This window comes from Oncorhynchus kisutch, unplaced genomic scaffold (genome assembly GCF_002021735.2).
Source record: "Oncorhynchus kisutch isolate 150728-3 unplaced genomic scaffold, Okis_V2 Okis06b-Okis10b_hom, whole genome shotgun sequence".
In the NCBI taxonomy this organism is placed as follows: Eukaryota; Metazoa; Chordata; class Actinopteri; order Salmoniformes; family Salmonidae; genus Oncorhynchus; species Oncorhynchus kisutch.
In genome coordinates, this window is record NW_022261983.1 from 27547 (window position 1) to 54320 (window position 26774).

At 46.2% G+C, this 26774-nt stretch overlaps 1 protein-coding gene across 1 annotated transcript in view; it reads right to left on the reverse strand.

Annotated features, from left to right (window-relative positions):
• Positions 1–4067: 4067 nt before the first annotated feature.
• LOC116352926 (voltage-dependent P/Q-type calcium channel subunit alpha-1A-like) overlaps positions 4068–26774 on the reverse strand; it is a gene marked incomplete at its 3' end in the record, with an annotated part of 44866 nt that continues 22159 nt past the window's right edge. The window contains exons 2-3 of the mRNA XM_031814196.1: positions 7024–7129; positions 4068–4207 (exon numbers count right to left, since the gene is read on the reverse strand). Of these exons, the coding sequence (XP_031670056.1) occupies positions 4068–4207; positions 7024–7129 (246 nt within the window). The remainder of the gene's footprint in view (positions 4208–7023; positions 7130–26774) is intronic.

Sequence of the window (26774 nt, forward strand, 5' to 3'; positions counted from 1 at the left end):
GTCACGCGCACAGAGCACTCAGACAATAGCTGCAGGACATGTCGGGAGAGAGAGAGGGAGAGAGAGAGAGAGAGAGAGAGAGAGAGAGAGAGAGAGAGATGAGGAAGTCATAGGAATGGAGGTAGGAGAGAGGTGTGCATGTCTCCTGTGTCCTCTCCTCTCCATTCTCTTCATATATTATTTTCTCCATTTCCTTTTCCCCCCTCTCTCTCCCCTTTCTCTCTCCCACTCCCCCTCCTACCCTCTCTCTTGCTTTCTCTCTTACTCTCATCCTCCCTGCCCTCTCTCATCCTCCCTGCCCTCTCTCTCAGTGTTGATGTGACATTTGTTCTCTCCCCTGGCTGCCTCTCCCTGCAGTGCTGCTGTGATCCTGTCTCTGTCTGAGTACACTCACTAAGGTGGGAGAGCAGAGACACACACACACACACACACACACTTATACACACACGGCACACACACACGAGTATTTGCATGTAGGAATGCATGTACGCATTCAGACACACACACACACACACACACACATTTGCATTTTTTGTTGTTGACATTTTAGTCACTTATTTTATTTATTTTTTAATCTTAATTTAACCAGGAAGGGCTCATTGAGATTAAAGTCTATTTTTCAAGAGCGCCCTGGCCAAGATGGGTAGCACCAAGTCATTACAAAAAAAAATGACAGACAGACAACATGAAAAACTACAAGTAATCTAGTAAAAACCATTGAATTCACAAGAGTATAACACAGCAAATTAAAAACATTGACAGGTCTGGGAATCAGCCTCAAACTCCTTCATCAGTGATTTAAAAACACCAATCGGGACAAGTTCTTCCAGTTTTAAAATATTTTGTAAGGTGTTCCAAGACGATGGTGCAGAGTACATAAAAGCCCTTTTACCAAATTCAGTTCGGACATTTGGATAAAGTCCAGCGAACGAAGAGAGTACCCGCCACATTTCTGAACAATAAAAATGCACGAATAAAAAGGTAGTAAACCCAAAATGACTTTGTAAATAAAAGTCTACCAGTGACTGAGCCTACGAGTGACTAGAGAAGGCCAGCCAACCCTGGTATACAAAGTGCAGTGGTGCGTAAGGGTTTTGCAGTTTAAAATAAATCTCAAAGTGCCATGGTAAAGAGTGTCAATTGATCTCAAACACTGAGCGGAAGCATTCATATATAAAATATCCCCATAGTCTAGTAAAGGCATAAATGTAGCTGATACTAGCCTCCTTCTGGCTTCAAAAGAAAAACAGGCCTTCCATTTTTTTGTAAGTTGTTGAATATGCAATTTAAAAGAGAGGCCGTCATCAATTAAAATTCCAAGATATTTATATGAGGTTACAACCTCAATCTCCTTGCCCTGACAGGTAGTAATAGGTGAAAGGTTCAGAGGTCTATTTCTTGCACTAGAAAAACACCATTAGTTTAGTTTTGTCAGTATTGAGGATAAGCTTTAATTGACACAAGGTATGTTGAACAGTATAAAAAGCAGTTTGCATGTTCTGGAAAGCTTTTGTAAGAGACGAGCCACAACAGTAAATAACAGTATCATCAGCATAAAAATGAAGTTGTGCATTTTGGACATTTTGTGAAATAGTGAATAAGAGAGGAGCAAGTACAGAGCCTTGGGGAACACCATTCAAGACAGACAATTTAACAGACATAAGCCCATCAAATTGAGTGCACTGAGTTCTATCAGACAGATGGTTAGCAAACCATGCAACTGCATGCTCCGAAAGATCTACACTCGACAATCTCTGCCTTAGTATAGCATGATCAACTGTATCAAAAGCCTTAGAGATCAATAAAATGTGAGAGACAGTGCTGTTTTTTGTCAATGGCTTCAGTGATATCATTTAAAACCTTCATGGCTGCTGTAATTGTGCTATGCTTCTTCCTGAAACCCGATTGGTACATTGATAAAATAGAGTTACTAAATAAAAACTATTTTAGCTGTATTTTCACCAGGGGTGACAGCTTTGAGATAGGCCTATAATTATTTAAAATAGTTGGATCTCCCCCTTTTAAAAGTGGTAGGACAAATGCTGATTTCCAGATCTTTGGAATTTCATTATATTCCAGGGTTAGACTGAACAGAGATGTCACTCTTATCCAGAGCGACTTACAGTAGGGAGTGCATTCATTTTCATACGTTTTAATACATTTGCATGTACACACGCATACACATAGGCACACATGCACACACACGAGCACTAGCATGCACACATACATACATACATACATACATACATACATACATACATACATACAGTGGGGAGAACAAGTATTTGATACACTGCTGATTTTGCAGGTTTTCCTACTTACAAAGCATATAGAGGTCTGTAATTTTTATCATAGGTACACTTCAAATGTGAGAGACGGAATCTAATACAAAAATCCAGAAAATCACATTGTATGATTTATAAGGAATTCACTTGCATTTTATTGCATGACATAAGTATTTGATCACCTACCAACCAGTAAGAATTCCGGCCCTCACAGACCTGTTAGTTTTTCTTTAAGAAGCTGTCCACACACTCAATCAAACAGACGCCAACCTCTCCACAATGGCCAAGACCAGAGAGCTGTGTAATGACATCAGGGATAAAATTGTAGACCTGCACAAGGCTGGGATGGGCTACAGGACAATAGGCAAGCAGCTTGGTGAGAAGGCAACAACTGTTGGTGCAATTATTAGAAAATGGAAGTTCAAGATGACCGTCAATCACGATCGGTCTGGGGCTCCATGCAAGATCTCACCTCGTGGGGCATCAATGATCATGAGGAAGGTGAGGGATCAGCCAAGAACTACACGGCAGGACCTGGTCAATGACCTGAAGAGAGCTGGGACCACAGTCTCAAAGAAAACCATTAGTAACACACTACGCCGTCATGGATTCAAATCCTGCAGCGCACGCAAGGTCCCCCTGCTCAAGCCAGCGCATGTCCAGGCCCGTCTGAAGTTTGCCAATGACCATCTGGATGATCCAGAGGAGGAATGGGAGAAGGTCATGTGGTCTGATGAGACAAAAATAGATCTTTTTGGTCTAAACTCAACTCGCCATGTTTGGAGGAAGAAGAAGGATGAGTACAGGTGGAAACATCATTCTTTGGGGATGCTTTTCTGCAAAGGGAACAGGACGACTGCACCGTATTGAGAGAAGGATGGATGGGGCCATGTATCGCGAGATCTTGGCCAACAACCTCCTTCCCTCAGTAAGAGCATTGAAGATGGGTCGTGGCTGGGTCTTCCAGCATGACAACGACCCAAAACACACAGCCAGGGCAACTAAGGAGTGGCTCCGTAAGAAGCATCTCAAGGTCCTGGAGTGGCCTAGCCAGTCTCCAGACCTGAACCCAACAGAAAATCTTGGAAGGGAGCTGAAAGTCCATATTGCCCAGCGACAGCCCCGAAACCTGAAGGATCTGGAGAAGGTCTGTATGGAGGATTGGGCCAAAATCCCTGCTGCAGTGTGTGCAAACCTGGTCAATAACTACAGCAAACAAATTATCTCTGTAATTGCAAACAAAGGTTTCTGTACCAAATATTAAGTTCTGCTTTTCTGATGTATCAAATACTTATGTCATGCAATAAAATGCAAATTAATAACTTAAAAATCATACAATGTGATTTTCTGGATTTTTGTTTTAGATTCCGTCTCTCACAGTTGAAGTGTACCTATGATAAAAAATTACAGACCTTACTTACCTGTAAGTAAGAAAACATGCAAAATTGGCAGTGTATCAAATACTTGTTCTCCCCACTGTACGTACATACATACATACATACATACATACATACATACATACATATATGACTCCCCTCTCTCTAGCATGTGATCACATGATCTGTTTGTCGGTGTGAATGTCTGTGTTTTCAACGTGGTTCCCAGCAGCTTCTTGTTTCAGTGAATGTGTGTGTAGCGTGTTTGGGTGCATGCGTGCGGACGTACTGTGTCTACTGGCTACTGTGTATACACTGGTGTGCACTCATGTTTGAGTTTATCTTTGCATTTGTGTGGGAGTGGGTGTGTGTGTGTGTGGGCGTGTGTGTGTTTCTCAACACTCACCCTGTGCATACTACTACGAAGTCCATGGCATTCCATCCGTTCCTTATGTAGGAGTTCTTATGGAAGGCAAATCCTAGAGCCAGGATCTTAATGCCTGACTCAAAACAGAAGATCCCTATGAAGTAGGGCTCAGTGTCATCCTAAAGGAGAGAGAGAGGGGGGGGGGGTAATAGAAGAGGGCTCAGTGCAAAGATTTTACAGGGTTCAACTTAAAGGGACAATCTGCAGTTTAAACTATGTTTTCTTTTTTTTTGAACTACATTGTTTTTAAAACAATAAAACAAACTTTTATATTATTTTGTGGGTTCCGTTGGGGTATGAAAATAAGATCTATTCTTCAAGAATCAATGGGTATAAAGTCAAAACATGGATGTACCAACTCCAGATTGCCCCTTTAAATACACAATATATGACATAATCCAAGATGTCAGACAGAGTGAAGAAAAGCTCTATGGTGCTGAGAGGGCAGAGAGATGTCAGACAGTGTGAAGTAAGGCTCTATGGTGCTGAGAGGACAGAGAGATGTCAGACAGTGTGAAGTAAGGCTCTATGGTGCTGAGAGGACAGAGAGATGTTAGACAGTGTGAAGTAAGGCTCTATGGTGCTGAGAGGACAGAGAGATGTCAGACAGTGTGAAGTAAGGCTCTATGGTGCTGAGAGGACAGAGAGATGTTAAACAGTGTGAAGTAAGGCTCTATGGTGCTGAGAGGACAGATAGATGTTAGACAGTGTGAAGTAAGGCTCTATGGTGCTGAGAGGACAGATAGATGTTAGACAGTGTGAAGTAAGGCTATATGGTGCTGAGAGGACAGAGAGATGTTAGACAGTGTGAAGTAAGGCTCTATGGTGCTGAGAGGACAGAGAGATGTCAGACAGTGTGAAGTAAGGCTCTATGGTGCTGAGAGGACAGAGAGATGTCAGACAGTGTGAAGTAAGGCTCTATGGTGCTGAGAGGACAGAGAGATGTCAGACAGTGTGAAGTAAGGCTCTATGGTGCTGAGAGGACAGGTAGATGTTAGACAGTGTGAAGAAAAGCTCTATGGTGCTGAGAGGACAGAGAGATGTTAGACAGTGAAGTAAGGCTATATGGTGCTGAGAGGACAGAGAGATGTCAGACAGTGTGAAGTAAGGCTCTATGGTGCTGAGAGGACAGAGAGATGTCAGACAGTGTGAAGTAAGGCTCTATGGTGCTGAGAGGACAGAGAGATGTTAGACAGTGTGAAGAAAAGCTCTATGGTGCTGAGAGGACAGAGAGATGTTAGACAGTGTGAAGTAAGGCTCTATGGTGCTGAGAGGACAGAGAGATGTTAGACAGTGTGAAGAAAAGCTCTATGGTGCTGAGAGGACAGAGATATGTTAGACAGTGTGAAGTAAGGCTCTATGGTGCTGAGAGGACAGAGAGATGTCAGACAGTGTGAAGTAAGGCTCTATGGTGCTGAGAGGACAGAGAGATGTCAGACAGTGTGAAGTAAGGCTCTATGGTGCTGAGAAGACAGAGAGATGTTAGACAGTGTGAAGTGTCTAACAGCTCTATGGTGCTGAGAGGACAGAGAGATGTTAGACAGTGTGAAGTAAGGCTCTATGGTGCTGAGAGGACAGAGAGATGTTAGACAGTGTGAAGTAAGGCTCTATGGTGCTGAGAGGACAGAGAGATGTTAGACAGTGTGAAGTAAGGCTCTATGGTGCTGAGAGGACAGAGAGATGTTAGACAGTGTGAAGTAAGGCTCTATGGTGCTGAGAGGACAGAGAGATGTTAGACAGTGTGAAGTAAGGCTCTATGGTGCTGAGAGGACAGAGAGATGTTAGACAGTGTGAAGTAAGGCTCTATGGTGCTGAGAGGACAGATGTTAGACAGTGCAGTGTGAAGTAAGGCTCTATGGTGCTGAGAGGACAGAGAGATGTTAGACAGTGTGAAGTAAGGCTCTGGTGCTGAGAGGACAGAGAGATGTTAGACAGTGTGAAGTAAGGCTCTATGGTGCTGAGAGGACAGATGTTAGACAGTGCAGTGTGAAGTTAGGCTCTATGGTGCTGAGAGGACAGAGAGATGTCAGACAGTGTGAAGTAAGGCTCTATGGTGCTGAGAGGACAGAGAGATGTTAGACAGTGTGAAGTAAGGCTCTATGGTGCTGAGAGGACAGAGAGATGTCAGACAGTGTGAAGTAAGGCTATATGGTGCTGAGAGGACAGAGAGATGTCAGACAGTGTGAAGTAAGGCTCTATGGTGCTGAGAGGACAGAGAGATGTTAGACAGTGTGAAGTAAGGCTCTATGGTGCTGAGAGGACAGAGAGATGTTAGACAGTGTGAAGTAAGGCTCTATGGTGCTGAGAGGACAGAGAGATGTTAGACAGTGTGAAGTAAGGCTCTATGGTGCTGAGAGGACAGAGAGATGTTAGACAGTGTGAAGTAAGGCTCTATGGTGCTGAGAGGACAGAGAGATGTCAGACAGTGTGAAGTAAAGCTCTATGGTGCTGAGAGGACAGAGACATGTTAGACAGTGTGAAGTAAGGCTCTATGGTGCTGAGAGGACAGAGATGTTAGACAGTGTGAAGTAAGGCTCTATGGTGCTGAGAGGACAGATAGATGTTAGACAGGAAAGGGGAAGGGAACTGATCTGAATTGTATAGTATCCATCTACCTGGGAAGGTTCACACACAGCATTATACGTAACATTAATGTATACACAAACAAACGTCCTGATTGATCCATGCATATACACCTGTATAGTACAGCATGTATGCTTACAGCATGTGTGTGAGATTGGTATATCTGTGTTCATATGTGTGTCTGTGTGAGTGTTTGTGTGCATTCATATGTGTGTCTGTATGAGTGTTTGTGTGCATTCATGCATGTGTGTGCATGTACACATTTGTATGTGTGTGTGTGTATGCATTCGTGAGTGGGGGTGTGGGACAAATTCCCGTTTGTGTGTGTATGTCCAGTGTGTGTGTGACGTACCAGGCGTTCAGACAGAGGAGTCTTATCTCCATCAGGCAGATGTTGCTCCAGAGCCAGGACAATACAGTTGGCACAGATGGTGGCCAGGATCAACCACTCAAACGGAGTGAGAGAGTACAGTCAAGGAAGAAAACAGGGAGGAGAGCAGAGAACAGACGGAGAGGACAGGAAGAAACCAGGGAGGAGAGCAGAGGACAGACGGAGAGGACAGGAAGAAACCAGGGAGGAGAGCAGAGGACAGATGGAGAGGACAGGAAGAAACCAGGGAGGAGAGCAGAGAACAGACGGAGAGGACAGGAAGAAACCAGGGAGGAGAAGACAGACAGGGAGGACAGGAAGAAACCAGGGAGGAGAGGACAGACAGAGAGGACAGGAAGAGATCCAGAAGGAGAGGGCAGACAGAGAGGACAGGAAGAAACCAGGGAGGGGAGGACAGACAGAGAGGACAGGAAGAAACCGGGGGAGGAGAGGACAGACAGAGAGGACAGGAAGAAACCAGGGAGGAGAGGGCAAACAGAGAGGACAGGAAGAAACCAGGGAGGAGAGGACAGACAGAGAGGACAGGAAGAAACCAGGGAGGAGAGGACAGACAGAGAGGACAGGAAGAGATCCAGAGGGAGAGGGCAGACAGAGAGGACAGGAAGAAACCAGGGAGGAGAGGACAGACAGAGAGGACAGGAAGAGATCCAGAGGGAGAGGGCAGACAGAGAGGACAGGAAGAAACCAGGGAGGAGAGGACAGACAGAGAGGACAGGAAGAAACCAGGGAGGAGAGGGCAGACAGAGAGGACAGGAAGAAACCAGGGAGGAGAGGACAGACAGAGAGGACAGGAAGAGATCCAGAAGGAGAGGGCAGACAGAGAGGACAGGAAGAAACCAGGGAGGAGAGGACAGGAAGAAACCAGGGAGGAGAGGACAGACAGAGAGGACAGGAAGAAACCAGGGAGGGAGGACAGACGGGAGGACAGGAAGAAACCAGGGAGGAGAGGACAGACAGAGAGGACAGGAAGAAACCAAGGAGGAGAGGGCAGACAGAGAGGACAGGAAGAAACCAGGGAGGAGAGGACAGACAGAGAGGACAGGAAGAAACAAGGGAGGGGAGGACAGACAGAGAGGACAGGAAGAAACCAGGGAGGAGAGGGCAGACAGAGAGGACAGGAAGAAACCAGGGAGGAGAGGACAGACAGAGAGGACAGGAAGAAACCAGGGAGGGGAGGACAAACAGAGAGTACAGGAAGAAACCAGGGAGGGGAGGACAGACAGAGAGGACATGAAGAAACCAGGGAGAAGAGGGCAGACAGAGAGGACAGGAAGAAACCAGGGAGGAGAGGACAGACAGAGAGGACAGGAAGAAACAGGGAGGAGAGGAGAAGAGGACAGACAGAGAGGACAGGAAGAAACCAGGGAGGGGAGGACCGACAGAGAGGACAGGAAGAAACCAGGGAGGAGAAGACAGACAGGGAGGACAGGAAGAAACCAGGGAGGGGAGGACAGACAGAGAGGACAGGAAGAAACCAGGGAGGAGAGAGCAGACAGAGAGGACAGGAAGAAACCAGGGAGGGGAGGACAGACAGAGAGGACAGGAAGAAACCAGGGAGGAGAGAGCAGACAGAGAGGACAGGAAGAAACCAGGGAGGGGAGGACAGACAGAGAGGACAGGAAGAAACCAGGGAGGAGAGGACAGACAGAGAGGACAGGAAGAAACCAGGGAGGAGAGGGCAGACAGAGAGGACAGGAAGAAACCAGGGAGGAGAGGACAGACAGAGAGGACAGGAAGAAACCAGGGAGGAGAGGACAGACGGAGAGGACAGGAAGAAACCAGGGAGGAGAGGACAGACAGAGAGGACAGGAAGAAACCAGGGAGGAGAGGGCAGACAGAGAGGACAGGAAGAAACCAGGGAGGGGAGGACAGACAGAGAGGACAGGAAGAAACCAGGGAGGAGAGGACAGACAGAGAGGACAGGAAGAAACCAGGGAGGAGAGGACAGACAGAGAGGACAGGAAGAAACCAGGGATGGGAGGACAGACAGAGAGGACATGAAGAAACCAGGGAGGAGAGGGCAGACAGAGAGGACAGGAAGAAACCAGGGAGGAGAGGACAGACAGAGAGGACAGGAAGAAACCAGGGAGGAGAGGACAGACGGAGAGGACAGGAAGAAACCAGGGAGGAGAGGACAGACAGAGAGGACAGGAAGAAACCAGGGAGGAGAGGACAGACAGAGTGGACAGGAAGAAACCAGGGAGGGGAGGACAGACAGAGAGGACAGGAAGAAACCATGGAGGAGAGGGCAGACAGAGAGGACAGGAAGAAACCAGGGAGGAGAGGACAGACAGAGAGGACAGGAAGAAACCAGGGAGGAGAGGAAAAACAGAGAGGACAGGAAGAAACCAGGGAGGGGAGGACAGACAGAGAGGACAGGAAGAGATCCAGGAGGAGAGGGCAGACAGAGAGGACAGGACGAAACCAGGGAGGAGAGGACAGACAGAGAGGACAGGAAGAGATCCAGGAGGAGAAGGCAGACAGAGAGGACAGGAAGAAACCAGGGAGGAGAAGACAGGAAGAGATTCAGGAGGAGAGGGCAGACAGAGAGGACAGGAAGAAACCAGGGAGGAGAGGACAGGAAGAGATCCAGGAGGAAAGGGCAGACAGAGAGGACAGGAAGAAACCAGGGAGGAGAGGAGAAGAGGACAGACAGAGAGGACAGGAAGAAACCAGGGAGGGGAGGACAGACAGAGAGGACAGGAAGAAACCAGGGAGGACAGGGCAGACAGAGAGGACAGGAAGAAACCAGGGAGGGGAGGACAGACAGAAAGGACAGGAAGAGATCCAGGAGGAGAGGGCAGACAGAGAGGACAGGAAGAAACCAGGGAGGGGAGGACAGACAGAGAGGACAGGAAGAAACCAGGGAGGAGAGGACAGACAGAGAGGACAGGAAGAAACCAGGGAGGAGAGGGCAGACAGAGAGGACAGGAAGAAACCAGGGAGGGGAGGACAGACAGAGAGGACAGGAAGAAACCAGGGACGGGAGGAGAGACAGAGAGGACATGAAGAAACCAGGGAGGAGAGGGCAGACAGAGAGGACAGGAAGAAACCAGGGAGGAGAGGACAGACAGAGAGGACAGGAAGAAACCAGGGAGGAGAGGACAGGCGGAGAGGACAGGAAGAAACCAGGGAGGAGGGACAGACAGAGAGGACAGGAAGAAACCAGGGAGGAGAGGACAGACAGAGCGGACAGGAAGAAACCAGGGAGGGGAGGACAGACAGAGAGGACAGGAAGAAACCATGGAGGAGAGGGCAGACAGAGAGGACAGGAAGAAACCAGGGAGGGGGGGACAGACAGAGAGGACAGGAAGAAACCAGGGAGGAGAGGGCAGACAGAGAGGACAGGAAGAAACCAGGGAGGGGAGGACAGACAGAGGACAGGAAGAGATCCAGGAGGAGAGGGCAGACAGAGAGGACAGGAAGAAACCAGGAGGAGAGGGCAGACAGAGAGGACAGGAAGAAACCAGGGAGGAGAGGACAGACAGAGAGGACAGGAAGAAACCAGGGAGGGAGGACAGACAGAGAGGACAGGAAGAAAATAGGGAGGAGAGGACAGACAGAGAGGACAGGAAGAAACCAAGGAGGAGAGGGCAGACAGAGAGGACAGGAAGAAACCAGGGAGGAGAGGACAGACAGAGAGGACAGGAAGAAACCAGGGAGGGGAGGACAGACAGAGAGGACAGGAAGAACCAGGGAGGAGAGAGCAGACAGAGAGGACAGGAAGAAACCAGGGAGGAGAGAGCAGACAGAGAGGACAGGAAGAAACCAGGGAGGGGAGGACAGACAGAGAGGACAGGAAGAAACCAGGGAGGAGAGGACAGACAGAGAGGACAGGAAGAAACCAGGGAGGAGAGGGCAGACAGAGAGGACAGGAAGAAACCAGGGAGGAGAGGACAGACAGAGAGGACAGGAAGAGATCCAGAAGGAGAGGGCAGACAGAGAGGACAGGAAGAAACCAGGGAGGGGATGACAGACAGAGAGGACAGGAAGAAACCAGGGAGGAGAGGACAGACAGAGAGGACAGGAAGAAACCAGGGAGGAGAGGGCAGACAGAGAGGACAGGAAGAAACCAGGGAGGGGAGGACAGACAGAGAGGACAGGAAGAAACCAGGGACGGGAGGACAGACAGAGAGGACATGAAGAAACCAGGGAGGAGAGGGCAGACAGAGAGGACAGGAAGAAACCAGGGAGGAGAGGACAGACGGAGAGGACAGGAAGAAACCAGGGAGGAGAGGACAGACAGAGAGGACAGGAAGAAACCAGGGAGGAGAGGACAGACAGAGCGGACAGGAAGAAACCAGGGAGGGGAGGACAGACAGAGAGGACAGGAAGAAACCATGGAGGAGAGGGCAGACAGAGAGGACAGGAAGAAACCAGGGAGGAGAGGACAGACAGAGAGGACAGGAAGAGATCCAGGAGGAGAGGACAGACAGAGAGGACAGGAAGAAACCAGGGAGGAGAGGACAGACAGAGCGGACAGGAAGAAACCAGGGAGGGGAGGACAGACAGAGAGGACAGGAAGAAACCATGGAGGAGAGGGCAGACAGAGAGGACAGGAAGAAACCAGGGAGGAGAGGACAGACAGAGAGGACAGGAAGAGATCCAGGAGGAGAGGACAGACAGAGAGGACAGGAAGAAACCAGGGAGGAGAGGACAGACAGAGGGGACAGGAAGAAACCAGGGAGGGGAGGACATACAGAGAGGACAGGAAGAAACCAGGGAGGAGAGGGCAGACAGAGCGGACAGGAAGAAACCAGGGAGGGGAGGACAGACAGAGAGGACAGGAAGAAACCAGGGAGGAGAGGAGAAGAGGACAGACAGAGAGGACAGGAAGAAACCAGGGAGGGGAGGACAGACAGAGAGGACAGGAAGAAACCAGGGAGGACAGGGCAGACAGAGAGGACAGGAAGAAACCAGGGAGGGGAGGACAGACAGAAAGGACAGGAAGAGATCCAGGAGGAGAGGGCAGACAGAGAGGACAGGAAGAAACCAGGGAGGGGAGGACAGACAGAGAGGACAGGAAGAAACCAGGGAGGAGAGGACAGACAGAGAGGACAGGAAGAAACCAGGGAGGAGAGGGCAGACAGAGAGGACAGGAAGAAACCAGGGAGGGGAGGACAGACAGAGAGGACAGGAAGAGATCCAGGAGGAGAGGGCAGACAGAGAGGACAGGAAGAAACCAGGGAGGAGAAGACAGGAAGAGATTCAGGAGGAGAGGGCAGACAGAGAGGACTGGAAGAAACCAGGGAGGATAGGACAGGAAGAGATCCAGGAGGAGAGGGCAGACAGAGAGGACAGGAAGAAACCAGGGAGGAGAGGAGAAGAGGACAGAAAAAGGACAAGGCGCCAGCAATCTGATAACTCAGTTATTCCCGAATTCCCGAATGTTATAACATTTATAACAAACGTGTATATCATAATAACATATTTTAAAATCCTAAATATAATAATGAGCCAACAATTAAAACTCCCAGTCAAAAATAACAACGATATACAGTAGCTATTGGCCGATCATAACCACATGATCGAATACATACCTGTTGAGAAAAGCTCTTGATGAATTATTGGACATGATGCCATGATTCTACAAACATAGCTACCACCTTCCTTACACACAGTATAGTGTTTCCTGAATGGGCTGAGACCTACACATGCACGGTAAACATTAACATATAGCATTGAAATAACTGTGTACAAATACACGAAGGTGACACCTGCTAAATGGGGATCAGGCCAGAAGAAAACCAGCTGTACAACAACCCTGCATATATAGTATGAACACACACACATCGACACACAGGGTCAGACAGCTGTTCCCTGATGCCTGGTGGGGCCTGTGGTGAGATGTGTGTGTGTGTGTTGATGTGAGTGTAACGTAGTGCAGTGCTGCAGGGCCCAGTGTGAGTGAGTCAGTCAGACATGTACCAGGCATGGTTGTAATGGGCTGTCATTACACAGTTACCCTCACACAGCCCCGCTGCATGTTGATACACACTGACAAACACACGCAGATGATGCATACACACACACACACACAAACATATGTAGGCGCACACACAAACACACAGACACACGCACTCACTCACACACAGGGTCATTGTTATGGCTAGTGCAGGGATGAGGCCTAATCAGTGAGTATGATTCAGTGTGACATCAACGTTTGGCTCTACATACAGAAGGACTGAGGGCAATAAAGAGAGAGAGAGACAGAGAGAGAGAGAGAGACAGAGAGAGAGAGAGAGAGAGAGAGAGAGGGAGTAGGGATCCCTACCACATGAACTCATAAACTCACGGGTAGTTAATTGTATCTCATGCTGTTTGTCTCTTGCGCTCTCTTTTCCCTCTCTCTTTTCCCTCTCTCTTTTCCCTCTCTCTTTTCCCTCTCTCTTTTCACTCTCTCTTTTCCCTCTCTCTTTTCCCTCTCTCTTTTCCCTCTCTTTTCCCTCTCTCTTTTCCCTCTCTCTTTTCACTCTCTCTTTTCACTCTCTCTTTTCCCTCTCTCTTTTCCCTCTCTCTTTTCCCTCTCTCTTTTCACTCTCTCTTTTCACTCTCTCTTTTCCAGGCTGGCCAGAAGACAGATCCATGGATATGGAACATTTGAGAAGGTCCTGAGGACGTGGATATATATACCTTCACCCTGCTGACTCTATCACTGGGCTCACTCTAGTCTCTACCTGAATGTTCCTGTGTAGGGAACATAGTTAACTGGAAGGTTGGATAGACTAGCATCATCAAGAAGAGAAATAGAGATATGGAGATAACAATCAACCAATCAATCAAATATACAATGAATAAATCAGTAAAATGATGGACACATAGATATTCACAGAAACACGTGTCACTAAGTGCTAGATGGCTTAGACCCACAGTGGGAAGCAGTAGCAATGATACACTCCCCTAAAGACGAAACGTCAAGAGAAACCACAGAGAATAAACAGGAAAAGGATGGATGTGTGAACATGTGTGTGTACATGTAAGTAGTATGTGTGTGTTAGTCCTATATGGCATTAGTAGTATGTGTGTGTTAGTCCCCGGCGCCGACAGAGATGGCCGCCTCGCTTCGCGTTCCTAGGAAACTATGCAGTTTTTTGTTTTTTTACGTGTTATTTCTTACATTAGTACCCCAGGTCATCTTAGGTTTCATTACATACAGTCGAGAAGAACTACTGAATATAAGATCAGCGTCAACTCACCATCAGTACGACCAAGAATATGATTTTCACGAAGCGGATCCAACCAGGACAACGGAATGGATCCCAGCCTGCGACCCAAAAAAACGACGCCGTAAAAGAGGGAAACGAGGCGGTCTTCTGGTCAGACTCCGGAGACGGGCACATTGTGCACCACTCCCTAGCATTCTTCTCGCCAATGTCCAGTCTCTTGATAACAAGGTTGATGAAATCCGAGCAAGGGTAGCATTCCAGAGGGACATCAGAGACTGTAACGTTCTTTGCTTCACGGAAACACGGCTCACTGGAGAGACGCTATCGGAGGCGGTGCAGCCAGTGGGTTTCTCCACGCATCGCGCCGACAGAAACAAACATCTTTCTGGTAAGAAGAGGGGCGGGGGCGTATGCCTTATGGCTAACGAGACGTGGTGTGATCACAGAAATATACAGGAAGTCAAATCCTTCTGTTCACCTGATTTAGAATTCCTCACAATCAAATGTCGACCGCATTATCTACCAAGAGAATTCTCTTAGATTATAATCACAGCCGTATATATTCCCCCCCAAGCAGACACATCGATGGCTCTGAACAAACTTTATTTGACTCTTTGCAAACTGGAATCTCTACATCCTGAGGCTGCATTCATTGTAGCTGGGGATTTTAACAAGGCTAATCTGAAAACAAGACTCCCTAAATTGTATCAGCATATCGATTGCGCAACTAGGGCTGAAAAAACCTTGGATCATTGTTACTCTAACTTCCGCGACGCATATAAGGCCCTGCCCCGCCCTCCTTTCGGAAAAGCTGACCACGACTCCATTTTGCTGATCCCTGCCTACAGACAGAAACTAAAACAAGAAGCTCCCACGCTGAGGTCTGTCCAACGCTGGTCCGACCAAGCTGATTCCACACTCCAAGACTGCTTCCATCACGTGGACTGGGATATGTTTCGTATTGCGTCAGATAACAACATTGACGAATACGCTGATTCGGTGTGCGAGTTCATTAGAACGTGCGTTGAAGATGTCGTTCCCATAGCAACGATTAAAACATTCCCTAACCAGAAACCCTGGATTGATGGCAGCATTCGCATGAAACTGAAAGCGTGAACCACTGCTTTTAATCAGGGCAAGGTGTCTGGAAACATGACCGAATACAAACAGTGCAGCTATTCCCTCCACTGACTCAACTCCAGCCACTTTAATAATGGGAATTGATGGGAAATGATGTAAAATATATCACTAGCCACTATACTGTACTCTATATCATCTACTGCATCCTTATGTAATACATGTATCACTAGCCACTTTAACTATGCCACTTTGTTTACATACTCATCTCATATGTATATACTGTACTCGATACCATCTACTGTATCTTGCCTAAGCTGCTCTGTACCATCACTCATTCATATATCTTTATGTACATATTCTTTATCCCCTTACACTGTGTATAAGACAGTTGTTAGTTAGATTACTTGTTGGATTATTACTGCATTGTCGGAACTAGAAGCACAAGCATTTCGCTACACTCGCATTAACATCTGCTAACCATGTGTATGTGACAATTAAAATTTGATTTGATTTGATATGGCATTAGTAGTATGTGTGTGTTAGTCCTATATGGCATTAGTAGTATGTGTGTGTTAGTCCTATATGGCATTAGTAGTATATGTGTGTTAGTCCTATATGGCATTAGTAGTATGTGTGTGTTAGTCCTATATGGCATTAGTAGTATGTGTGTGTTAGTCCTATATGGCATTAGTAGTATGTGTGTGTTAGTCCTATATGGCATTAGTAGTATATGTGTGTGTGTGTGTGTGTGTGTGTGTGTGTGTGTGTGTGTGTGTGTGTGTGTGTGTGTGTGTGTGTGTGTGTGTGTGTGTGTGTGTGTGTGTGTGTGTTGTCCCTATTGTGAAGTGTGTCAAGTTCCCATTCTGCACATTTTGTGCCGGTGTTGTTTTGCACACACACAATCTGCTTATTAATGTGGCCAGTGCTCTGATCCATGCTGCCAAGAACCTTCAATTATGAATCTCTCCTTCCTCCCTCCTCACCACACTATATATAGCAACATGACAGAGTTAAAAGCAAGGGAAGACAGGGGGAGAGAGAGAGTGAGAGAGAGGATAGAGAGAGAGAAGGAGGGGGTGGATATTGCCCTCTCTGTCTCTCCTGCCTCTTCTCATTTCCTCTCGTCCTCTCTCATATCTCAGTCTCTCTGTCTCTCAGTCTCTCTCTCCACCCTTCTCCCCCAATCCCTTAGCTTTATGGTGTGGAGTGATGTTGTTGATGATGTGTGTGTGCGTATGTGTGTGTGTGTGTGTGTGACAGTCTCTCTGTCTCTCAGTCTCTCTCTCCACCCTTCTCCCTCACTGGAGCTTCACTGAGCTACAATCAGCAACCAGCATCAATCTCCATAACACAACCCTTTCCTGTATTGTAGCTTATATATCTTACATGTAACACCGACTGCTGGACACAAACAGCTACAGCAACAGCTCTAACCTATCACACATATCTACAGGGAAAGGGAGGGAGGGAGGGAGGGAGGGGGTCTGGTAGCAGACCATTTGGTTAGCAAGAAACACACACACACACAAAAGTACAGCACACAAGTCTCTCTCTCCACCTGTCTCCCCACAACCTCATAAAATCCTTCTGTCCTCTACTTTTTCTCTTTTCCTTATTCCATCCCTCTTTCTTTCTCTCTCTCCTCAGTAAGAGTATATTTATCACTGATAAACTCCTATCTCTACGGCTACTAAGCCTCATCCCCATCTCCTCTTCCTTCCTTTCTATCTCTATTTGTCTATATCTCTATTGCCTCATCTCTCTCTTTCCTTCTCCTCATCCTCTACCTGTCAAACAGTACAGACATTTCTCCGCTCTCTGCCTCTATCCCTTTCTCTCTCTCTCTCTCTCTCTCTTCAGATCCACCCCTTTCACCTTCAGCTACTCTCTGTGCTTCCATTCACTACCCTTTTCACTGTATCCATCCTTTTCTGGTCCTCTACCTTCACCTTCTCTATCTCTCCTTTCTCTACCCCTGGTCTCTCTATCTCTCCTTTCTCTACCTTCACCTTCTCTATCTCTCCTTTCTCAACCCCTGGTCTCTCTATCTCTCCTTTCTCTACCCCTGGTCTCTCTATCTCTCCTTTCTCTACCTTCACCTTCTCTATCTCTCCTTTCTCAACCACTGGTCTCCCTATCTCTCCTTTCTCTACCTCTCGTCTCTCTATCTCTTCTTTCTCTACCCCTGGTCTCTCTATCTCTCCTTTCTCTACCCCTGGTCTCTCTATCTCTCCTTTCTCTACCCCTGTTCTCTCTATCTCTTCTTTCTCTACCTCTCGTCTCTCTATCTCTCCTTTCTCTACCTTCACCTCCTCTATCTCTTCTTTCTCTACCTCTCGTCTCTCTATCTCTTCTTTCTCTACCCCTGGTCTCTCTATCTCTCCTTTCTCTACCCCTGGTCTCTCTATCTCTCATTTCTCTACCCCTGGTCTCTCTATCTCTCCTTTCTCTACCCCTGGTCTCTCTATCTCTCCTTTCTCTACCCCTGGTCTCTCTATCTCTCCTTTTTCAACCAATCGGCTCTCTATCTCTTCTTTCTCTACCTCTCGTCTCTGTATCTCTTCTTTCTCTACCCCTGGTCTCTCTATCGCTCCTTTCTCAACCCTGGTCTCTCTATCTCTCCTTTCTCAACCCCTTGGCTCTCTATCTCTCCTTTCTCAAACCCTGGTCTCTCTATCTCTCCTTTCTCAACCCCTCGGCTCTCTATCTCTCCTTTCTCAACCCCTGGTCTCTCTATCTCTCCTTTCTCAACCCCTCGGCTCTCTATCTCTCCTTTCTCAACCCCTCGGCTCTCTATCTCTCCTTTCTCAACCCCTGGTCTCTCTATCTCTCCTTTCTCAACCCCTGGTCTCTCTATCTCTCCTTTCTCAACCCCTCGGCTCTCTATCTCTCCTTTCTCAACCCCTCGGCTCTCTATCTCTCCTTTCTCAACCCATGGTCTCTCTATCTCTCCTTTCTCTACCCCTGGTCTCTCTATCTCTCCTTTCTCAACCCATGGTCTCTCTATCTCTCCTTTCTCAACCCCTGGTCTCTCTATCTCTCCTTTCTCTACCCCTGGTCTCTCTATCTCTCCTTTCTCAACCCATGGTCTCTCTATCTCTCCTTTCTCAACCCCTGGTCTCTCTATCTCTCCTTTCTCTACCTCTCGTCTCTCTATCTCTCCTTTCTCTACCCCTCAGCTCTCTATCTCTCCTTTCTCTACCTCTCGTCTCGCTATCTCTCCTTTCTCAACCCTTCGTCTCTCTATCTCCTCTCTATCTCTTCTTTCTCTACCTCTCGTCTTTATATCTCTCCTTTCTCTACCACTCATCGCATGTGTCCATTCATCCCAGTGAGAGATGCAGTGTCAGCAAACCCACAGAGGGGAAAGAGAAAAAGAGAGAGAGAGAGAGAGAGAGAGAGAGAGAGAGAGAGAGAATAGGAGAAGAGAAAATGGGAGAGAGAGAGAGAGAGAGAGAGAGAGAGAGAGAGAGAGAGAGAGAGAGAGAGAGAGAGAGAGAGAGAGAGAGAGAGAGAGAGAGAGAGAGAGAGAGAGAGAGAGAGAGAGAGAGAGAGAGAGAGAGAGAGAGAGAGAGAGAGAGAGAGAGAGAGAGAGAGAGAGAGAGAGAGAGAGAGAGAGAAAGAGTTGGCTGTCCTAAGGGTGCAAATATGACTGAAAAGAGGTAGAACGAAAGAGAGGATCATGTCCTGAAACCCAGAGATGGAAATTAGTGAAAAAAAGAAGTGAGCAGCAAGAAGCATCAGAGGCAGTGGAGAAACAAGAGAAGAGAGGGATAAAGAGAGGGGTGTGAAAGGATTGCAGTGTTTCTCCTCCTCAGCAGTGAGTGGGCTCGGGGAAAGTAGGTTACCAGCAGCAGAACACACACACACACACACACACACACACACACACACACACACACACACACACACACACACACACACACACACACACACACACACACACACACACACACACACAGCATGTACACATGCTGATCATACATGCAGACTGGGCACACTCTCATGAAATAGTAGCACATCAGACCACCCTGACATCTCTCCCTCCACACACACGACACCATCTTGTCTCAGTAGATGATGATGATGTTGTTCCATTCAGATAGGATGGGGGAGGGGGAAGCTAACACTGCTGCTGGCGCTAGTGCCACTTCATGTGACCAATGTGACACACACACACACACACACACACACAAATGCAATTGCATGTACAAACACACACATATGCCAGTACACACACTACAGCCAATACTACCATCTGCGCCATTTCCTACCCAAACACACACAAAAACTATCTACACACATATTTGCCAATACCCCAATCCCAACGCACACACGCAAGCACACACGCACACCCACACACACGCACACAAACACACACACACACGCACACAGACACACTACAGCCACTACTACCATCTGCGCCATTTCCTCCCCAAACACACATAAAAAGTATCTACACACACATTTACAATACCCCACCCAAAAAGCATGCACACACCCACCCACCCACCCACCCACCCACACACACACACACACACACACACACACACACACACACACACACACACACACACACACACACACACACACACACACACACACACACACACACACACACATTATACCAATTGCCCCTCTTCCATCTTCCCCCACATAAACATAGCCAATAGCCAATAGCCAATAGCCATATACCCAAGCTGCTCCTCTATTAACAGATCAAACCAAGCCTGCAGGTCATGTAAACCATTCAGCATCAAACACATGAACAACCAACACACAGCTGAATGGGTCCCTTTTTCATGTCTCTCCATACATGTATGTTCCTGTGAGTTCATGTGGGATGAATGTTTGTGCTCTGCATATGTGTTGTGTTTGTGTGCATGCGTGCATATGTGCGTGTGTGGATGTGCATGTTTGTGTGTACTTCATTGTGCATGTGTGTCTGTGTGTGTGTGTGTGCTGACCCTCTGCTACAGTCTCCTCCATCTTCTCCCCTATCACTAGCTACACTAAGAGACGAACAGAGCCTGTGGTCATAACTTAACTGATATAGCCTCCCCCTTTTCCCGGTCACATCCCTCTTCCCCTCTCTCCTCCCTCCGTCTCTCTCTCCATCCTCTGTTATATAATACGCATGGTATGGCTGGGACTCGATAGTCTAAAATGGCCTCCTTTCCTCATCTCCTTTCCTTATACAATGCAACGCTTTGATATTATTTGACAGAACGGCAAAAGGAGAGACTGGGAGGAAAATGGAAGAACAAAAACAAACAAGTGATTTCACCTGGCTATAAAGAGACTTGGAGCCATTGGGACAAAGATTCATCTAGGGGTTTGTCTGGTCAAATAAAGGCATAGTATAGTACGCTGTATGTATGCTGACATTATATACTGCCCCATGCACACTAGCATCAGTACATCAGCTTCTATATGATAGTGGAGAAATAGTATCAGTCTCTAGCTATAAACTACAGTTTTTAACAATCACTTTGGCACTAATTTCAGAACCTTGTGGTCATTTTTCAAAACTCTAGACACAAAATTCAAAATGGTCATCACTTGTAACACAGGCTGTCCAATGTTCAGAACATTGCATTGTACATTCATATCTTTAAAGAAACCTTGCATTTGCAGAATCATTAGTTCAAATAACTAATTTATCATGAAATACCATAGGAACATTCATTTAGATCATCCACACACAAGATACCGATAGTTTCACTGTGTAGTTGTTCATACAATCATTAAATATTGCAGTACAAAATATATGACACATGTTTCATTATGCTACTACACGTAAATACGTCACTGTAAAAGGACTAGTAGAGAGAATACTACAGACACAGTGGAATCATTGAACAAAATATGAAATTTATTGATGAAATACAATAAAATCCCAACATAGGTTTCTTTGAATCAAAACAAAAATAATTAGCTAAAAAAATGAAAAAACAGTTAAATGCAGTGGATGTTTTCATTAGCCAAACATCTTGGGAAGAATCTTCGGGCATGGTGAATCTGGGCCTGACACTGGTCTGCCGTGATGTCATTGCATGCGTCATCCATGGCCTGGAGAAGGGTGGCTTGTTTGTGAGGGCGCCTATCATATACCTTCCACCTCCATGTGGAGAAAAATTCCTCAATCGGGTTAAGGGAAGGGGTCAGTACAGGGTGGTAAATTGTGGATGGGCCTGAAACCATGCTTGCACCATTTGAGCATGGTAGAACCTGACATTATCCCACACAATGACATAGGTCATGCTATCAGCTCTACATACCTGATTTAGCTCATCAAGGAAGGTTTCATTCGAACAGTGAATCATGTGGCTGCCTGCAACTCAATATATAGAGTATATAGAGTAGAGAGCTTTAGATGTTGTTCGACCAAACATTAGAACGCGCAAGATGAGTAATCTAAACAACTTTGACCGTGTTGTGATTGATGCCACACATGGTGATTCCAGCATCTCAGAAACAGCTACCCTCCTGGGATTTGTACGCACTACAGTCTCTAGAGTTTACAGAGAATGGTGCGATAAACAAAACACATTCAGTGAGAGGCAGTTCTGTGGGCAAAACACCTTGTTTATGAGAGAGGTCAGAGGAGAATGTCCAGACTCATTTCAACCTGCTCAAATAACAGCTGTTTAAAACAGTGGTGTGCAGAAGGGCATCTCTTAACGTAAAACACAGTGAATAATTCAGGCTGTTGTGGAGGCAAAAGGGGGTCCTACGCAGTACTAGATAGGTGTACCTAATAAAGTGGCTGGTGAGTATACAGTAATGTCAAATCTGAAAACACGGTCTGGAAAAGTGGTACATGGGACCATAGAAACTGTCTGAAAAGAATGATGATGAAATATTACATCAAATGATAATGTAGTCCAATGTTCCACGGTAATTGGTGTCAATGGATCTCGTTATCCTGTAACTTTCATGATCTAAACATATTGTTTGTCAGTTTCCATAAAACTCAAACAGTTACTTATTTTGAGCAGTTGCATCAATTGATAGTTAGATAATTGTAATGAAATGAATAGACAGTCATTTCAGATGTAATGTGTGAATTGCATTTTGAGATGGTAATACTTTGATGTTAAGTTGTGTCATTTTTAACAGGTGATTTTAGTTCATTGAACAAATGATCTTAGCTTTATGTGTATTGTATCCAAGCAATTGGAAAAAGGGTTTTGAAAAATTTGCATTTTGATCATTGGTTGTGAGTTTTGTGTCTAGAGTTTTGAAAAATGACATCAAGGTTCCGAAATTAGTGCCAAAGTGATTGTAAAAAACGGTATAATACCTTCTACCTCTAGCCTCAGTTTAGCCTCTGTGGCTGTACCTGTCCCTGCAGCGCCTGGCCTCACTCTGGCCCTCTCTAGCCCATATGTCTCATGCCCCTGTGTCACACTTGTCACTGTCACCTTTTGTTATGCTGTGTGTGTGTGTGTGTGTGTGTGTGCTCGCGTTGGGGTTGGGGTATTGGCAAATATGTGTGTAGATAGTTTTTGTGTGTGTTTGGGTAGGAAATGTGCGTGCGTGCGTGCACTGCAGGTAGAGGCAGGTGTCTACACAGAGAGCAGGTTTGTCTGGTGGCAGCATGACCATGTGACTAAAGAAGTCGAGCATGAAGAAGCCATCCATTAACAATGCTCTCTCTCTCTATTTTTTCTCTCTCCGTCTATTTCTCTCTCTCTGTCTTTGTCTTGCTGTCTGTCTCTCTCTCGTTATTTCTCTCCTGCTCTCCCTCTTTGTCTCTCTCGTTCTCTTTCTCCGCACTCTGCACCCAGCTCCCAAAAATAGCATTGCTCCACGTCACCCCCCGCTCCCCACAAACACACACATACTCAAATACACACACATATGCACACACTCACATATACACACACACATATACACATACACATATGCACACACACAAATATACACACACATATACACACTGAAATACACACATACAGTACCAGCCTGCCATCAAAACGGAATAATTCAGCGGAAAGCTAGAATGCAAGACTGAGAGATGGAGAAAGAGAGGAGGGGGTAGTGAAAGAGAAGGTATAGACTGAGAGATGGAGAAAGAGAGGAGGGGGTAGTGAAAGAGAAGGTATAGACTGAGAGATGGAGAAAGAAAGGAGGGGGTAGTGAAAGAGAAGGTATAGACTGAGAGATGGAGAAAGAGAGGAGGGGGTAATGAAAGAGAAGGTATAGACTGAGAGATGGAGAAAGAGAGGAGGGGGTAGTGAAAGAGAAGGTATAGACTGAGAGATGGAGAAAGAGAGGAGGGGGTAGTGAAAGAGAAGGTATAGACTGAGAGATGGAGAAAGAGAGGAGGGGGTAGTGAAAGAGAAGGTATAGACTGAGAGATGGAGAAAGAGAGGAGGGGGTAGTGAATGAGAAGGTATAGACTGAGAGATGGAGAAAGAGAGGAGGGGGTAGTGAAAGAGAAGGGTATAGACAGAGAGAGAGAGAGAGAGAGAGAGAGAGAGAAAGAGAGAGAGAGAGAGTAGCATTACCTATCTAAACATGATATACACTGGTATTTGGTGTTTGCAAAAGCAGCAGCTACTCTTCCTGGGCTCCACACAAAACATGGAACATACAGAATGACATAATACAGAATGACATAATACAGAACATTATTAGACAACAACAGCCCAAGGACAGAACTACATACATTAAGAACACCTTCCTAATTTTGAGTTGAACCCCCTTTTGCCCTCAGAACAGCCTTAATTCATCGGGGCATGGACTCCACAAGGTATCGAAAGCTTTGCACAGGGATTCAGGCCCATGTTGACTCCAATGCTTCACACAGTTGGGTCAAGTTGGAAAACCCATCAGTGTTGCAGTTCATGACACACTCAAACCAGTGCGCCTGGCTCCTACTACCATAACCTGTTCAAAGGCACTTTTTTGCCTTGCCCATTCACTCTCTAAATGGCACACACACACAATCCATGTCTCAATTGTCTCAAGGCTTAAAAATCCTTCTTTAACTTGTCTCCTCCCCTTCATCTACAATAATTGCAGTGGATTTAACAAATGACATCAATACGGGATCATAGCTTTAATCTGGAATCACCTGGTCAGTCTATGTCATGGAAAGAGTTGTTAATTCTTTGTACACTCAGTACAATCCCCAGTGCATTCAGAAAGTATTCAGCACTCAGTACATTCCCCAGTGCATTCAGAAAGTATTCAGCACTCAGTACATTCCCCAGTGCATTCAGAAAGCATTCAGCACTCAGTACATTCCCCAGTGCATTCAGAAAGCATTCAGCACTCAGTACATTCCCCAGTGCATTCAGAAAGTATTCAGCACTCAGTACATTCCCCAGTGCATTCAGAAAGTATTCAGCACTCAGTACATTCCCCAGTGCATTCAGAAAGTATTCAGCACTCAGTACATTCCCCAGTGCATTCAGAAAGTATTCAGCACTCAGTACATTCCCCAGTGCATTCAGAAAGTATTCAGCACTCAGTACATTCCCCAGTGCATTCAGAAAGTATTCAGCACTCAGTACATTCCCCAGTGCATTCAGAAAGTATTCAGCACTCAGTACATTCCCCAGTGCATTCAGAAAGTATTCAGCACTCAGTACATTCCCCAGTGCATTCAGAAAGTATTCAGCACTCAGTACATTCCCCAGTGCATTCAGAAAGTATTCAGACCCGTTCCTTTTGTCCACATTTTGATACGTTACATCCTTATTCTAAAATTGATTAAATAAAAAAAGTGTCATCAATCTACACACAATACCCCATAATGACAAAGTGCAAACAGGTTTTTAGAAATGTTTGCAAATGTATAACAAATAAAAAACAGAAATGCCATATTTACATAAGTATTCACACCCTTTTCTATGAGACACGAAATTGAGCTCAGGTGCATCCTGCTTCAGTTGATCATCCGTGAGATGTTTCTACAGATTTGAGTCCACCTGGGGTAAACACAGTTGACTGGACATTGGAAAGGTACACACCAGTCTATATAAGGTCCAACAGTTGACAGTGCATGTCAGAGCAAAAACCAAGCCATGAGGTCGAAGGAATTGTGTCGAGGCACAGATCTGTGGAAGGGTAACAAAAAATGTCTGCAGCATTGAAGGTCCCCAAGAACACAGTAGCCTCCATCGTTCTTGGAACAACCAAGACTCTTCCTTGAGCAGGCAGCCCGGCCAAACTGAGCAATCTGGGGAGAAGGGCCTTGGTCAGGGAGGAGACCAAGAACCCAATGGTCACTCTGACAGTGCTCCAGAGTTCCTCTGTGGAGATGGGAGAACCTTCCAGAAGGACCACAATCTCTGCAGCACTCCACCAATCAGGCATTTATGGTAGAGTGGCCAGACGGATGCCACTCCTCAGTAAACGTCACATTACAGGCAGCTTGGAGTTCGCCAACAGGCACCTGCCAACAGGAATCCCAGACCATGAGAAACAAGATTCTCTGGTCTGATGAAACCAAGATTGAACCTTTTGGCCTGAATGCCAAGCATCACTCTGGAGGTGGCAGCATCATGCAGCCGGGATGTTTTTCAGTGACAGGGACTGGAAGACAGGATTGAGGGAAAGATGAACGGAGCAAAGCACAGAGTGATCCTTGATGAAAACCTGCTCCAGAGAGCTCAGGACTTCAGACGGGGGCAAAGATTCAACTTCCAACAGGACAATGACCGTAAGTACACATCCAAGACAACGCAGGAGTGGCTTTAGGACAAGTCTCTGAATATCCATGAGTGGCCCAGCCAGAGCCCAGACTTGAACCGGATCGAACATCTCTGGAGAGACCTGAAAATAGCTGTGCAGCGACGCGCCAATCTGACACAGCATGAGAGGATATGCAGGGAAGAATGGGAGAAACTCCCCAAATACAGGTGTGCCAAGCTTGTAGCACCATACCCAAGAAGACTTGAGGCTGTAATCGCAGTCAAAGGTGCTTCAACAAAGTACTGAGTAAAGGGTCTCTAAATGTGATATTTCAGTACATTTGCAAAAATGATTTTTTTTAACTGTCATTATGGGGTACTGTGTGTATTGAGGGGGGGAATTATTTTATCCATTTTAAAATTAGGCTGTAACGTAATAAAGTGTGGAAAAAGTCTAGGGGTCTGAATACTTTCCGAATGCACTATATATCCACACTACAGATACTCATTACATGGGTGGGCCTGGCTAAGCTATAGCCAGGTCAAAGTAGCCTGGTTTTCAGACTGGGTGAATTTACATTTCTAATGGATAATTAAGGCTTTAACGGTCATGGAATTTTGGATGATGGTTATTGGTCAGACAAAATAACCGTGGTCATCGTAATAACTGTTCGAATAGCAAAAAAATATAATAAAAACAATATTATATATACAGTATATATATATTTTTTTAAGATGCACATTTTCTTCAGTCAGCTGCTCATTTTACAAAATGAAATAAGCAAATATGTAAACCGGTTATTTACTTTACTGACAG